The 16,601-nt window shown below is 40.7% G+C and overlaps 1 protein-coding gene across 1 annotated transcript in view; it reads left to right on the top strand.

The window, feature by feature from the left end:
* Positions 1–460: 460 nt before the first annotated feature.
* The window catches only part of Cd96 (CD96 molecule), a 76,501-nt gene continuing 60,360 nt past the window's right edge, over positions 461–16,601 (top strand). Inside the window, 4 exon segments of the mRNA XM_051150349.1 lie at positions 461–594; positions 2,942–3,313; positions 12,551–12,594; positions 12,596–12,673. Of these exon segments, the coding sequence (XP_051006306.1) occupies positions 534–594; positions 2,942–3,313; positions 12,551–12,594; positions 12,596–12,673 (555 nt within the window). The 5' untranslated portion in view covers positions 461–533.

Below are 16,601 nucleotides of genomic sequence, written 5' to 3'. Positions count from 1 at the left end.
TACTCTTCAGAGTTTATTAAAATTAAATAAGTTAACCATTGTTCCTTCACCCTGGGGCAATTCGGGGGTGGGGGTGGGGAATGTATCTTAAGATTGGACTGAGACGCTATTATGAGAGGCAGCAAGCTCGTGTTTGCTAAATGACTTTGTGTTCTTGAAAGGAAACGTATAAAAAGCACACAGGGACTGCTCTGCACGATTTCCTTTGTTTCGATTTTAGAAGCAGCTTGACTGACAAAGAGGCTGACGGAGAGGATCTTGGGATATGGGAAAGTCTTTTAAAGGTGAGATACAAGGTTTCAGAGAACAGTTTCTGCATTGTTCTTACAAAGGTTATACTTAGCCCTGAACCACACTACTTTCCTGTCTGCATTTCATTTCCTGGGGACTTGCCAAGCGACCAACAACCCCAGCCCTGTGGTAGAGTTGGGGTTTTTGAGCACGAATAGGGTAGCTAGAGTTTGCTTAGCTAGAGACATCAGTTGACTCCTGTGATCGGTACAGAAATGCTGGTGTGAGCTCTTCAGGAGACAATGGGGAGAAAGATGACGTATGGTGTTGTTTACTCCATCATCCAGATACAGTTTTTCAGGGGTAAGACTTGCGGTCGATCTTGTCCTTTGTGCTTTTGAAATGCCTCATGACTGCCGCAGGAGCAGATCACGAAAGGGCAGACTTGCTAAGGTTGTCAGTTATGTATTGAAATGACAACTACAGGAAAGATGCTGGAGCCAAGACGGGAATTCTAATGAGCACTAAAACCAAGGCGGACATGAACGGCTAGTGCCATTGCTCCGGCCTCTCCCCACCATTTTTCCCTCCTCAAAGAGGGTAACTGGAAAACTGTGTGTCTCAGAGAAGAAATGCTCCAGGGTCATTTTTAAAGACAACTGCAGAAAACTAAAAACACCCCTCAATAATGTCCATGGTCAGAAAACCTTGCTCCGCTTTTAAGCCTCTCTTAAGCGTTTCTTTTCTCTTCAAATTAACAAGTATTTCTCCTCCTCAATACCAATGTCATTAGCGGTTGGATGTGTGTTAAGCCTTAATCACATATGAGGAGTGCCTTGGAAAACCAAGGGAGTCCTTTATGTCCGTGGCACCCAGAACCTAAAAGACCCACTTTGAAATGGAATGACTAAAGCTTAATTCTGTTTTTGCTGTTGTTGTTTTGGTTTTTGTTTGTTTTGTTTTGGTTTTTTTGTTTTTGTTTTTGTTTTTTAATTGGTTTTTAGAGGCAGAGTTTCTCTGTGTAATAGCGCTGGCTCTTCTGGGCTCGATTTGCAAACCAGGCTGGCCTTAAACTCATAGAGATCCACCTGCCTCTGTTTCGCAAGTGCTGGGTTTAAAGGTGTGCGTCACCACGCTTAATTCTGAATACGACAGTACAAGAGTATTATTGAAAGCCTGGGCATTTTAAGATTAACTGTGTATAACAATGATGACTGAAGAGTTTCTGAATGAAAGACAAATTATTAGAATCGGTGATCTGGATAGGCTCAGGGGCACACTCTTGAAAGACCACTCCCAGGGAGTTAAACTCAGATATACTAACTCTGTCTACCCAAGCTTTGCACATCCACAAATGCATAATAATCCCTGTCTATTGAGTGATGCTGAGGTCCTTGTTTCTTCTCCATAGCTTGTCACCTTTTAATTCTTTCCCTTTGGGAGCTCTGGGGGACTTGTCACAATATTGTACAACTTCTGAAACGGTAAATCCTGAAAATGGAGATCAGTATTTCTGAAGACATGCTGAGCGAAGGCTCAAAGCTGAACAAATTCTTAGTGGTCTGTACCATGCAGTCAGGCTGCTGACAGGAGAGAGAATCTTCTTCTATGTCCAGCGTTTCATGAGCTGCAGAGAGACAATGCCCTCGGGAACCTCCACCTGAGGCATCTTCTCCTTTCTCCCTGGGAGACTTAACAACATGGAGATGAAGGTCCCCTTGGTCCTCAGAGGGGATGTCAGGTTTCTTATGCCATTGCGTCAGACTGAGTTGTAGGAGGCAGTTTGGAGTGATGAAGTTAGCTTTTAAAGGACAACTACAGATGGGACTAATTGCAAAGAGAAGTCATGCTCTCCTCAGAGAGTGCATCTCTGAATGGGCTACTTCATTTCTCAGTGCTTTGCTTTCCTTTGTGATAAGGAAGCTCAACGATAGGACGCTTATGAACCATGGAGATGGAAAAAGGCAGCAGGTAGAAAACCCTTTTGTAAACACAGAGTATTTGGAGACAAGAGTCACCTTAGTATAAAGCACTTGCCAATGAAGTTTGGAAAGGAAACTTTTAGACCAGTTATTAGAGATGCTGATCCAGAAAGGTTGACTATATTCGTTTCTATTAATGCAGTGTCATGCTTTGTTTGCTCTGCACTTCTGTCTCTAAGTAGCCTTGCTATCTGGGGCTGAGTAGGTAGCTCAGCAATTAAGAGCACTTGCTGCTCTTACAGAGGACCTAAGTTTGGTTCTTAGTGCCCACATCTGGCAGCTCACACCCAGCTGCAACTCCAGTTCCTGAAGAACTTGGGTGGGGGGCATCTTCACTCATGTTCACATGCAGATATATACTCATATATATAATTAAAAATAATAAAAATAAATCTTCAAATGCACTTAATTTTACTCACCTTGAGACGGACCTTCAGTTGCTTTTGGGGTGAACCAGAAGACAGAAATATGTACGTGTCAATAGTTTTCTCTGTTGATCCTAAATCACAAGAGGCTTTTGACACCTAAGGCAGCTCTCTTTCATGTCAGTGAACCGACCAGGGTTTTTAAGAGTCATTTTATGTTTTCTATCCTTACTAAAAATTATTTTTAAAGACACACACACACACACACACACACACACACACATACTTACACACATACACACACCCTAAAGGATCACTCCACGTGAGTAATGCCCACTAATGATTCATATCCTTTCTTTCCAGAAGTATGGAGTGAGAAAATCAGTGCAAGAGAAGACATATATGTTCTCCCTGGTTCTGATGTCAACTTGACCTGCCAAACAAAGGAGAAAGACTTCTTCATACAGATGCAATGGTCCAGGGTCACAGATACAAATGACCTGATTGCTGTTCATCATGCCTAATATGGCCTAATATGGCATGCCTGTCGTTCCCTGGCGGCTTCCATAGAAACTCTGAAGAATATGACAAAATGGACTCTGTCTCTAAGGAATATCTCTTCCACCCTCAGTGGAAAGTATGAATGCGGCATTACTCTGTTTCCAGAAGGCATCCAGATTGTGGTCTACAACCTCATTGTGGAACCCAATGAGTATAACCTAGCCAGGAAAGAATGCTTCTGCTTCCATGTAGCTTTCACTCATTTAGCAAGTACAACCATGTCCTAGATTTGGTGCTGAACATACCAAGCCTTGGCAGAAAGAAGTATTGGCTGGTAAGAGAAGTGGCAACAGATCAAAGAATGCCACAAGTAAGTGTGAAGTCACAGTAGTGTGAAGTGTTATCAGCCAGAACTCCAGCAGGGAAAAGAGAGCACAGCAGAATCTAGGGAGGTGGTGGGAGAGGAAGGAACACCCAATGAAGTCCGAGGAATGAGCAGTTGTCAATGCAATGTAGACATGGTGGTAGTTGTGGGTGACCTATAAACGGGGTGGGGGCAGCCATGGGAAATTTTTGCAAGGTTTAAGGAAACAGGAAAATGCAAATGGGGCTATACTGTGTAGATTCATAGATAAAGCTAGAGACACAGTGAGGCCCAGATCACGCCAGACCTTGTTGGCTATGTTCAAGAGTATTGCTTTTCCATAAGAATCATATCAAGAAGTGAAGTTTTTTCAATAAGAGGTTAAGATGGCATTTGTAGTTTGATTGTATTTGTGTTATAAAAAGATAATTCTGGCTTCAGTATGAGAATGACCTTAAAAGTGGACAAAGAAGAGATATGGGGAACATATTGGAAGATAATTTGTAGCTGTCTGGAAGAGATATAATGGCAGTATGCCAAATATGGAAGGAAACATATTTTACGTACTAAGTATAAAACACACATGACTTGATCATACAGTGAATATTGGACTGAGGGAAGAAGGAAGGCCCTTTGGAGGTGACACTGGACTGCTGGTGATCCACGCCTGCATGGTGGTACCAGTTGCTCAATAAAAGATGAAGAAAGTGGAGTGGCTTAGTGAGTGAACTTATGGAAGTCAATCTGAATATGTATTACAGGGCAAGTAAACGGCCCATAGAAGCTGCTGAGAATGTAGCATTCAGACCATACAGGTTTCAAGGGCCTGTATTTGTGATGGAGCCCTCGATTTAAGGTCTAGGTCCTTGGGGCCTGTATTTTAAGTTCTCTGAGCTTATTTTGGAAATTATCATAATGATACCTGTCCTACATAACCTGGTTCTAAGGTGAAACCATTTCCATTCCTACTAATGGGAACAGATGAAAATAAAAGAACAGCAAATAAAAAGTGTACTGGAAATTGAATGCTTTAAACTCAGCGGAGAAAGAACGTGGTAATACGAGAAAAGAACAGCAAAAACTAACTCGGGAAAGCCCTGGTGCAGGAGGCATGGGGCTGCCCTGGTACATAACAGGGCATTGTTATTTCTCAACCCATCTCATTGTCTACCTCTTGCTGCTCCTACACAATGATGTTTGGATAATCTCAGTGAATGGCATGATTCCACCAAATAAAGCAAAACATACCTTCAGATCACTTGACAAGGGATCTATTTGAGTATTTGATAGGTAGGACTTCGGGAAGGCAGGACTTTGGCTAGAGAGATGGCTCAGCAGCTAAAAGTACTTGTTATTTTAGAGGACCTACAGTCAGTTCCCAGCATCCACAGGAGGACATACAGCCATCTGTAGCTCCAGTTTGGAGGCATCTGATGCCTTCTTCTGCCCTCCTCAGCCACAAAGCACACATATGTATGTGCAGACAAAACATTCATTCATATATATATATATATACATATATATATATATATATGAAAAATAAGGTAAGAGTTCTGCAAATGGCTGGTATTATTAGTAGTACCAGCAGTAGTAATACAGGGAGCAACTGTATTTAAATCACAATCTTTATTAAAAAGAAACTTTCTCTTTTTTAGAGTGGCCTAATTTGGAATCCAGTAAGAAGATATTGTCAGACATTAACAAAAGTACATTTGGCTTTTTCAGACATAGCTTGGTAGATTGTGTCAACCCCAATAGATTTTACTAGCACATCTCTGAGGCTATGGTCAATAATACTCCATTGACAAATAGCAGCATGGTTCTATGCACATAGCTGTGCGTACAAAACCACCACTATTTATCCTCTGTAAAAGTGGGGTCTACTCTATTAAGGAGGGCAGTTCCAATGAAGGCAAGAGTGGAAAAGAGGTATTACTTGGGAATGAGTAACATTGCCTTTAAGAAAAGTATACTTATTAAGAGAAAGAACAATACAGGCTAATTAAGTTTGTAGCTACTGAAAACTATAAATAGATAGAGAATCGGAACCATCTTTATTTGTCATTTGTCTGTGGCTGGGAATTTCCCAATCTTCCTTCTGAGCTTTGCTGTTGTTGATCCTCTGGATCAGATGGAAAACAACAGCCTAGTGTTAAAAAAGAAAGGTTGTGTTAGTATTGCGTATCTGGTACGAAAGGATGATGATTTATAAAGCACCAAAGAGGAGGAGAAACAAGATACTTACAAAACCCAGGCTTCACATGAAGCTAAGGAGTGAGAGTTTAGCCTAGAGAAATAGAGGAGGTGCCTGGTCTCTCCCACACGATGGCATGGCCTCTTTCCACCTAGTATTCTCTTGCACTTCCCTTGCTTTTTCTGCTGTTTCTATTGGGTTCCCTGCTAAGCTTCTGCAAGGCATTCATGTTTCCAAGCCGGGTGAGTAGGCAAGGCACACTCAGGAAGTGGGAACACTTACACAGAACAAACACAAGTGCAAACTGGAGCGATAGATGAGAGACTAAGAAGAAGCCAGAACTCAGAAGTGGCTAGGTTAAATACCTCTTCCTGTTTCCTTCCTCTTGTCCTTAGAGCCATTCTTCCTGGTCTCTTTACAAACCTGGAAGTGTCTAAATCCTGTCCCCTGAGGGCTCAACAAAGAAAGGCAGCCAGCTGTTCCCTTTTCATAATATTTTGTCCCTGTGTGTCTTAGTGGGCAGAAGCTGTGGGTGGAAATGGAAATACAATGAATAATTAGTTTGATATTCATTTTATTCTCAATGTGATGCATTTCTCTCTAAATTAGGAGTCTTTGAGTTATTTGAAGATGCATAGTTCCCTGAGGTAGCCCTTGGATTATAATGATCTACATTTCAGAAATTTGAGTTGTATTTGGTCTATAGTACTTCTGATAGATACCTCTTTTTAGCATATTAAAAAAATTGTGATTGTTACAATGAATTACAAGAATACAGGATGGTTTAACTTTCCAAATTGCAACCAAATCCCAGGGGTTGTTAGTGTTGCCAGAAGTACCAGTGATAGAGAAAGAACTGCAAAGAGAAAAAGCATGAACACTCGTAGTAAGCAGTAACATCTGGGTTGGTGTTTTAGCTCAGTGACACAGTGTCTGCCCAGCATGGCGAGGGCCCTGAGCTCCATCCTGAGCAACACAAGGAAGGGAGGAGGGATGATGGCAATGGTTAGCAATGTTCTCAGCTTGAAAATACAATGCTGAAGAGTGGCAGTTGCTTGCACATGACCAAACTAGTCAATATTCCAGCAAGGATGGGGAGGGAAGTGCAAGCTCCCACTTTTACCTAAGAAGATTTTGGCAGTTGGGGCCTTTGAGGGGAGAGTCAGTTTTCTTTAAGATTCCAGGCCTTGGTAAGCAGATCATGCTTTTGTGAGTGGCCCCATACTTATCTGTAGATATGAACAGCACAAACTGAGTTCTGGGTTAGGAAAATAAGTTAGAAATGGGCACTTGAGAGGAAGTAGGAGGTGGATCAGGGAGGTGTGGGGAATGAAAATAATTAAAACACATGTATATATATATATGTTTCTAAATTTATTCAAATATTAACAAACAATTAATGAAATATTATTGAAAAATGAAGGAACACATATAGCTTCAGAATTGTAAAGGGAGAAATATCATAAAAGGTTAGAAATATATTGGGAGGAACTAAATAGTGGCAGCATATAAAAGCATGGAATCCAAGAGATACAGCGTTATAAACTTTAAGTTCATCACCAATTTCCTTCTAAAATATAAAATATAAAAATATAAAAGAACTAGGGCTGGAGAGATGGCTCAGAGGTTAAGAGCACTGTCTGCTCTTCCAGAGGTCCTGAGTTCAATTCCCAGCAACCACATGGTGGCTCACAGCCATCTATGACGTGATCTGATGCCCTCTTCTGGCCTGCAGGTGTACATGCAGGCAGAGCACTGTATACATAATAATAAATAAATAAATCTTAATATATATATATATATATATATTTAGCCGGGCGTGGTGGCGCACACCTTTAATCCCAGCACTCGGGAGGCAGAGGCAGGCGGATCGCTGTGAGTTCGAGGCCAGCCTGGTCTACAAAGTGAGTCCAGGACAGTCAAGGCTACACAGAGAAACCCTGTCTCGAAAAACAAACAAACAAACAAACAAACAAACAAACAAAATATATATATATATAAATATTTTTAAAAAGAGAAAATTCAATCTTGATAAGCTAAGTCTTACCCATGTGATTAAACTCTTTGAAGGCTAATTTGTCATCGAACCTGGATACTGACTTCAAGTTCAATGTCCTATGTGCTGTCTTTGTCCAGCACATAGATTTTTGAGAGATTATAAAGCTGAGTATCAGGGATACGATGATGTGGGATACAGACACAATGGCCTGTCCTCCAGCCTCTCCCAGCCCAGCAGGAGGAGCAGATATTAGTTAAATGTTAAAGAGCAATCGTGAGGCATTCTGGGGCAGGGAGGAAGTGGGCAACGTATAAGAAGATTTCCTGGGGAATTCAGAAAAGGTTTCCTAGATCCCTCCCATCCCTTGGAGCAGGTATAAACCAAGAGATGGAGAACCCAAAAATTATCATTAGCAAACAGGCTGTATCGGGCTCTGTGGTACAGGAACTGCATCAACCATGGGGATTCTGCAAAGAATTATAGTTAGAGCAAAAAGAATGCAGGTGAAACCATTGAAAGCAAGGCTAGTAAACAAGACTCATGTAGTCAAGAAGCATAGACACTGATTGGAGTTGTGTTGTTTAATGCTTTTCAGTTTGCATTTCAAATGTGGAGGGTTTTTTGTTTTGTTTTGTTTTTTTATTGTTTTGACTAAGGTCTAGGGAATGAATTGAGAGAAAGCAGAAAGGATAGTGTAAGTTCAACTGAGTTAGGAAATTATATAATAGCAGAAATGTAGAGGAGACAGGATGGCAATTCTAAGTAGAGTGGCAAAGAGATTGATGGAGACCAGCGTTCAGATCAGAGCTCTGCTTAAGTGGGTTGTCCATAAAAACTGGCGGTGTTCTTGGTAGCCTGCTATCCTTCCTCTGAGTGCGACCAGGCCTCCCCATCCAGGGGACCCCATGAGCATATAGAGGGGGAGGAGGGCCCCTCACAGTTACAGGGGAGGGGAGTAAGGGGAAAATGGGAGGGAGGGAGGAATGAGAGGATACAAGCGATGCAGTAACAATTGATATGTAATATGAATAAATTAATAAAATATATTTTAAATTTTTCAAAAAAAGAAAACTGGTGGTGTACTGTGTAGGTGGCATTTGAAATGCAAAGCATTGCCAAGCACGAGGCTTTGGTTTTCAGAATGTGTAGCACACCCACTGTCTTAGGGGAGGAGGGAATCTGACTAGATTATGCAGAGATCATTCGAGTTGTATTTTATGTGCTTAGCTTAGGCAGGAAGATGAGTACACAGCTGACTATACTATCACTCAGCTAGCACAAAGGCCTAAGTAAAGATGCCATTTTAATAGGGTTTCTGAGCATGGGTTCTGACTGAATCTCTAGATGTGAAAGACATTATCTAGGTAGAGAAACCAAATGAGAAGAGCCATGCGAGGCTTCAGCTCATATTGCAGTGATGAGAGGAGAGACAATGTGTCCACAGGACAGAGAGAGAGCCAGATCATAGCAGCCTAGAAGGATGATTGCATAAAAGCAGCAGCCATCAATTCGGAGGCTTCTGGGAAGACAAATGGTCATTGGATTGTGCTTAGGAGCATGAAAGGTATTGAGCACTTAGTAGGAGCTTGTGTTGGTGGCATTATGGTGCAGGGGGGAAAATCAGACAGGAGGAAGAGCAGGGAGTAGAAGACAGGGGAATAGGAAATAGGAAGTAGGAGACAAGGCAGTGGGACCAGCAAGTATTGATTCAGCTTCTAGCAACCAATCAATAGAAATGGGAAGAGTGTGACCATTCAGACAAAGCTTTGTGTTGGTATTGTGGTGTGGGTGGCTTTCAGTAATTCAAAGCACCTTAACTATACTCCAGAGCCAATGGACAGGTTGTACTTAAAATCAGTTAACTATACTGCAGAGTTGGTAAATAAATCAATTAAGATTTCTGGGAAAATAATGGCCAATGGGAGCCATAGTAGGTTACAAAACTATTCAGGAATAGGGGGAGGCCCTTTGAAAGTTTGTAATAGCATACATTAATTACAGTTAATTATAAGTTTCATTTTGACATTTTATACACATATATATTTCGATCACATTCACCCAATTACTCTCTCTTATCTCCCTTCCACTTTGATGGGACCATAAAAATTGCTAGCATTTTCATATTAAATGGCTAACTTTCTTCAATTTAAAAATCTATAGGTTGCATTTTTGAGTATATTAAATATACTCCATTAATATTTTTTACCATAGAATGGTTGCAAAAAAAACCTTACTAACAATAGTCTCATTTCTCCTATAACTGATTTTTGCTAAAAACTTCCATAAAACTCTGCTTTATGGTGTCTATTCTAAATCAGTTTTCCTACTTCCACAATCATTTTATAGGCATTTTTATAGTCCATGCTTGAAATAGCACAAATGTTAAAAACCATAGTATATATGTTTCTATACATTCCTTTTATGCCATATTGTTTTAATGTATTATTTTAAATTATTTATTTAAATATTTTCCTTATTTGACTTTGAAAATGTCTCTTAATACATTAGCTTTCATGAATGTATAGTTTCAGTTTTGTTCTAGTTTGATCTCATTACCTGGGTGAATTTTGAAAACGATTTCCTGAATTGCATCACCTGTCTTTCACAAGTCATCTTTTTCTAATCATCCACCATCAGCCTTTCCAGTTTCTGTACAGTTTATAGGGTTTTTACTCTTTCTCCTCCTTTTGAATAATGGAGTTGCAGCTTTTACTTATGTGTGCGTATATTGCTACTCTGCTTTCATCGTCACATGAGTGGTATTTTATTCTCTGGCCTTTTTCCTCACTGCAGCTTTACAGCTCCTTCTACAGCAGCCACTCTTCTATTGCTTAGGCTTAAGAGTGATTTTACTCTTACCGTGGAAGTCTTGCCAGGCCGGCTCCTCCATAGCCTTTGTTGGGTTGAGAGCCTGAGTCTGTCGTTTTCAAGGCAGACAGTATGCTGTGGGACTGTTGGGATGGACTTCCTTTCCTTTTGTCTCCCACTTTTGTCTGACTTTCCTCTTTGCTTTCTCATAGTGGATCCATCCCACTGAATTAGGATACTTCTCCTAAGGGTTTCTTCACAGCACTAGGGACACCCCACAAACCCCATCTGTCATGGGACAGTAGGCTTTTTCTGGTCCCCGAGAAGAAACCAGTAAACTGAGGCCCGCATCTCCGCTTCCCCATTTCTGCTGCTGTTCTCGGATCAGCCAGCCTGTGGGAGCAGTGACCACACACCACACAGCACAGTGCTGTCTTTCCTGCACAGCCGCTACTATCTGGCTTGGTAGTTAGTTCCCATCTATATGCTGTCGTTTAGTGTTCTTGTAGATATATTCCAGGTGATTTTAACTTATACTCTCTGCTTGTCTAAGTGATTTCAGCTATAATTTAAAAAGCTATACCCAGAATCTGAACAGACTTTAAAAGTAGAGCTGGGCATGATGATGCACAGCCGTGATGCTCATGCTTGAAGCAGGAGGACTGTGGTGAATATGAAGGCAGCCTGCGTAATGCAGCAAGTACTAAGCCAGTCAGGGCTGTATAGCAAGATCAAAATAATAAATAAAATCAAATAATAATAGCAGCAATATGATAACAGTAACTGTAAATTTGGATGATATACATTAAAATATTGTTAACGTACGAATTCATTTTGTGGACATCATGATTTCTCTGTGTAGCCTTGGCTGCCCTGGACTCACTTTGTAGACCAGGCTGGTCTTGAACTCATAGAGATCTGCCTGCCTCTTTCCCCCAGAGTTCTGGGATTACAGGCATGCGTCACCATACCCAGTGAACGTCATAGATATGAATAACTATATGACTATCTGCTTGAACTATATTTAAGCAAAACAATTGAAACGGTTTTAAAAATCAAATTTAAAAGTAGCAATAGTTGTATGCAATGTGTTAAAATTTTGATGGTGTTATACAAATAACTACAGGTGGAAATATTTCATGGTTAAATTCTTTTAACATTAATGGACATGCATTTTCTAAAAATATGTAGGTTTAGAGTAATATAGAACAGCCTCCACATCTGTAGTTTCCATAACTACAACTTCAAATAAGGCATATTGGGAAACAAAACTCATGTATGCTTAACATGTATATTTTCTTTGCCCTTGTCCCTAAAAAGATAAAAGAATTATTTGCAAGCCATTTACATTTTATCTGTTGTAGGTTATTTAGAGTATGTTTGGGTCAGAAGTGCCTAAGGATTTTCTCCTGAGACGAAAGCCCTGCAGAAAGAAGAGATAAAAGGTTTCTAAAGCAGTAAAGCTATTCTGTTTAATATAAGTGTGCATCACTATTCACTTTTCTGAACCCATAGGATGAATATCATACAGACTCTACAGCATGCTGTGAGCTTTGAGAGGAGAGGCAGTGCTTTGGGAATGTGGGTTCATTTATTATGACAAATGCACTACTTTTGTGCAAGATGCCAACAGTAGAGGAAGCTGTGTGTGGAAAGGGAAGAGCGATATATACGTGGGAGTTGCCCGTATTTTCTGCTCAGTTTTGCTGTGAACCAAAGCTGCTGCTACAAAAATAAAATAAAATAAAATACAATTTAAAATACAGTTAGAAGCTAGGTTATAAGAATACACATTCTTTCTAATTGAGGACATGTACTTTGAAGATGGAGGGACTGAATTGGGCTTAAAGCAGAAGAGAATGTCAAATTCTGCATTGGATTGTTAAATGATTTCTCTGTGAGTCTTGAGTGATGAGTAATTCCCCAGGCCTCTCCTGGCTCGGGTTTGCCATTTAACCGATGTACACTACAGTGGGCTTTTGCCTCGTTACTTCATGGGTGTCTTGAAGATAGATGAATCTCTATTCTAAACTCTTTTTGTCTCTTCGATAAAATGTACTTCCAATGCCAAGATCCATGCATCTTCCGCCTTGTGTTTTGTTCCAGATTTGCACGATGAACACAACCGTACAATAGAAATAGAGACGAGTCAGCCAGACTCTGGAAATACCATGCTTTCAAAAGACCTCCTCAGAAATTTCACCTGGGTTCACCTTTTCACGGTTGGTGGTAAGCGTTGCCCTTTTCAGTGAATAACTGTAATGATCTTTAAATATTAATGAGGTGAAATGAATAGCAAGTAATAATAGGGCAGTACTTGATGAGACACAGGCATTACGCCAGTGGCTGGGAAAGGAAGTAAAGGGCACCGAAGTGTCTTCTACCTAGGCAAGCCGGGATGTAGTGAGTGCGGCTCTGAAACTAGCTCCTAGACGTTGATTTCTATTTCAAATTATAAACCAGACCATGACTGCAAGGAGAACAAGGTGTGGTGTTGCCCTGGTGAGGAGCCACTCACAGAATCCTCTAATCACAAATATTTGTTTTACAAGTAACATAGATAGATATAGACTCTCTTTCCCAGAAACTGCTTTGCCATGATCTTGCATTGCTTTAATGAAGAAATGCAGAACCAATGCAATGCTTCCAAAATACGAGGAGAAGAGGCTGGCAAGATGGCTGAGCAGTTAAGAGTGTTTACTGCTCCATCAGAGGGCATTAAAAGGCACACAAAGGATCTAGTACCCACTTCTGACTTCCATGAATGTCTGCATTCACAGGAACATGCACACACATATGCACAGCACACACGCACGCACGCACACAATAAAATCAAATAGATTTGTAGAGACAAATTACTGCTTAGCTCTGTTACTGAAGCAAGGGCTGCAGGCCCGTAGTAAACATGAATTTTAAAAACCACCACAAACAGCCAGAAAGGGGCCTTTTAAAAGCTGTGTGAGTCTGCTGTGGCTGCCTGTCTTCCTGAGCAGTCTGCAGTCATGGTCATGGCTAACACATCTCCCTTTTTTAAAAAAAAAATGTAATTTATTCAGATTACATCTCAATTGTTGTCCCTTCTCTTGTATCTTCCCATTTCTCCTCCCTCTTTCCTTCATCCTATTCCCCTGCCAAAGGCCTGTGACAGAAGAGGACCTCCTCCTCCACCATATGGTCACAGCCTGTCAGGTCTCATCCTGGTAGCCTGCTTACCCTTCCTCTGAGTGCTACCAGGCCTCCCTACCAGGGGGAAAGTGGTCAAATAGGGGCCACCAGAGTTCATGTCAGAGTCAGTCCCCACTCTCTACACAACTATGGAGAATGTGCTGTCCATTGGCTAGATCTGTAACTCCAGTGCCCAGAGGCCCTGAGACTTTAGCACAGCACTGCCCTGACCTTGCCTTTCAGCAAGTTTTATCTAAAAACCTGGACTTGCAAATGCCTTGAACATTATACTTTATTAGGATTAAAAAAAAAGTTGTGTTTATGTATTTGATTGGGGGTGGCATGTACCACAACGTGTGTGGAGGCCAGAGGAGAGCTTTCGGAAGTCAGTTCTCTTGTTCCACCATGTAGTCCCAGTGAGAAAACTCAGGCCACCCTTTCACCATCCTCTTACTGAACTGATTGCCACTAAATGCATGCTGTTCGGTTGGTTAATAAACACCGGCTCATTATGTGTCAAATACTAGATAACTGACAGGTCTCCTTTATATAGGAGTGTCCTTCAAGGAACCGTGGAAGGTGGTACAGACATGTCCTAAGGGCTTAGGAAGGTGCAAATGAGGTTACAGAGCAAGAGGGTGAGTCTGAAACAACAGACCTCAAGCCACACTGACATTTTGAAGACTGGATTGTAATATAGACAAATTGAGGGATCCTTTTGAAAGATTCCTTCCTTCAAAGAAATTGTGTTGGCAATATGCTGGTTCTTACTGTGCAATCTTTTTTTTTATAATGTCAAAATCCATTTGCTTCACTGACTTATTGCCATGCCCTAACTACTGGCGGCTCCAGTGTTTACTAACTCTGGTGTGACAACATCTAATGTCCCTATACCAGGAAGTAGAGCAAGCTCCTCCAGTCATCATTGCTGAATATCTGCAGAGGTCACGCAGATTGTTACAAACAGGAAATAATGTGGCTTTAAATAAAAGGGTAAGAAGTGGAAATGATGAAGTCAAGCTCAGCGGGGCAGAAACCTACTGTACAGAGACTCTGGGGAGCTGCAAAGGCTTCCTTCCCAGAGCATGTCATTAAACCCTGGGAAAAGTTCTGCAGACCAAAATTATCCAAGGCCCTGCAAAATAAAAGTCATGTTGTTGTGTGTATGTGGGATTCTAAAATTTAATTAACTCAGTTGCAAATCTCATGGGGAAAGTTAGTATTAGGATTCTCAATGTCATGTTAAAAATGTATTTGCTCTGTGTACCTTATCTCATGGTCAGCTGTGCTAATTTGAGAGGACCCTTTGTCTGGGGGGAGTTATATGTCAGGACTGTAGGACACTGAAGTCAGTAGGCATCAGACACAAGCACAGTGTATCCAGCATTCCGTTTTCACAAGATAATTCAGTTGACTAAGAAAACACAAAAGGATGTGAGCGTCCATGAACAGTGGAGTGATACATGAGAAATCAAGGACTATGTGCATGTAGTCGGGATATGGGTTGGTAGATAAATGACAAATGCTAATTTTGACATTTAATTCCTAGGGCTCATGCCAGCGTCAGGGAAATTCTTCAGGCTTACTCTGGGAGTTTCTAAATACATTCTAATATTCTGTTTTCATTACAAACTACCATCTTGTGATTTCCCACAGTATAAATTTTAATTCAATCCAATAAGCAGATATGAATCTGATTTGAGTGTTAGGTCTTAAAGGGATAAAAAAAATATATTAGTTATATTTTCTACCATGAACATGTTTTAATAAAATGAAAAAAAAAAAAAAGGAGTACAGAGAAAACAATTTATCAGATAAATCCAGAAAAGCTTTTTTAAAAGTTATGTTTGAGCTGCATAATAGAAGAGAGTTCATAGCAAAGATGGACAGATTCTATAACAAGACCCTGGTTCTCATACATACAAATTAGTAGTATACACTGGGGAATGTCTTAGGGAAATAGTCGCTCTCACAGTCAGTGAACTAAAAAAAAAATCCTTCACTACTACTTATGGTCTCACAGTGGCTTGCAGTTGCCTGCAACAGACTTGTATAAGACCAAGGAAGTCAACATTCTGGCGTGGAAGAAGAGGTACTCAGAATTCTAGGCCCCTAGCTGAAGAGCTTTGGACAGCTGATGGCTTCTGTGTAAATGAGGAGTCAGTTTTTAGGAGTGTGGCTCCTAGCCGGTACAATGTGGTGGTGCACAACTGTAATCCCAGCACCCGTGGAAGCAGAGGCAGGATGATCTCTGTGAGTTCAAGGCCAGCCTGGTCTCTAAAGCGAGTCCAAGACAGCCAAGACTATACAGAGAAACCTTGTCTTAAAAAAAAAAAAGCTACTCCAGGTGGCTCTACCTCAATCCTATGATGGTCCTACACACAATGGATTTTTAAAAACATGGTGGAGAGAAAGAAAGAGAGAGAAAATTTCAAAATAATAAAATATATTCAAAAAATAAATAAAAAATAGAAAGAATCCTATCTAAATGCTGTTCACTATGCCCATACAGCTTTCACCTCTCAGAGAAATTTTTTTGGTTTTGGTTTTGGATTTTCTTTTTTTTTTAATTTATTCTTGTTACATCTTAATGTGGTTTTGGATGTTTGCTCTGTTTTGTTTTGTTTTGTTTTGCTTTGCTTGGTTTTGTTTTGTTTTTAGCCACAGAGACACACAGCTAATACCAATTATAATACTATGGATTGCTTAGCCATAAACGGGACACAAGACTCTGGGAACATTATGGAAGAAGGACAGAAAGACTGTAAAAGCCAGAGGTTAAGAAGATTTCTGTGAGATAGCGTCTTGTGGATAAGACATGACAGGGCCATTGCAGCCATGAACTCACAATAGCTGCAGGAGCCTGCAAAAGACTTCTACAAGATCAAGCCTGCTACCATTCTGGCATGGATGGGAAAGGGGTTCATGGAGCCCCACAACTAACTGAAGAGCTATTGACAATTGGTTCCTACTGGGAGAAGGAGAATGGATT

Source organism: Acomys russatus, chromosome 8 (assembly GCF_903995435.1).
Source record: "Acomys russatus chromosome 8, mAcoRus1.1, whole genome shotgun sequence".
Taxonomy (NCBI): domain Eukaryota; kingdom Metazoa; phylum Chordata; class Mammalia; order Rodentia; family Muridae; genus Acomys; species Acomys russatus.
The sequence above is the reverse complement of the archived record's forward strand: the minus strand, read 5'-3'. Positions and strand labels throughout refer to the sequence as shown.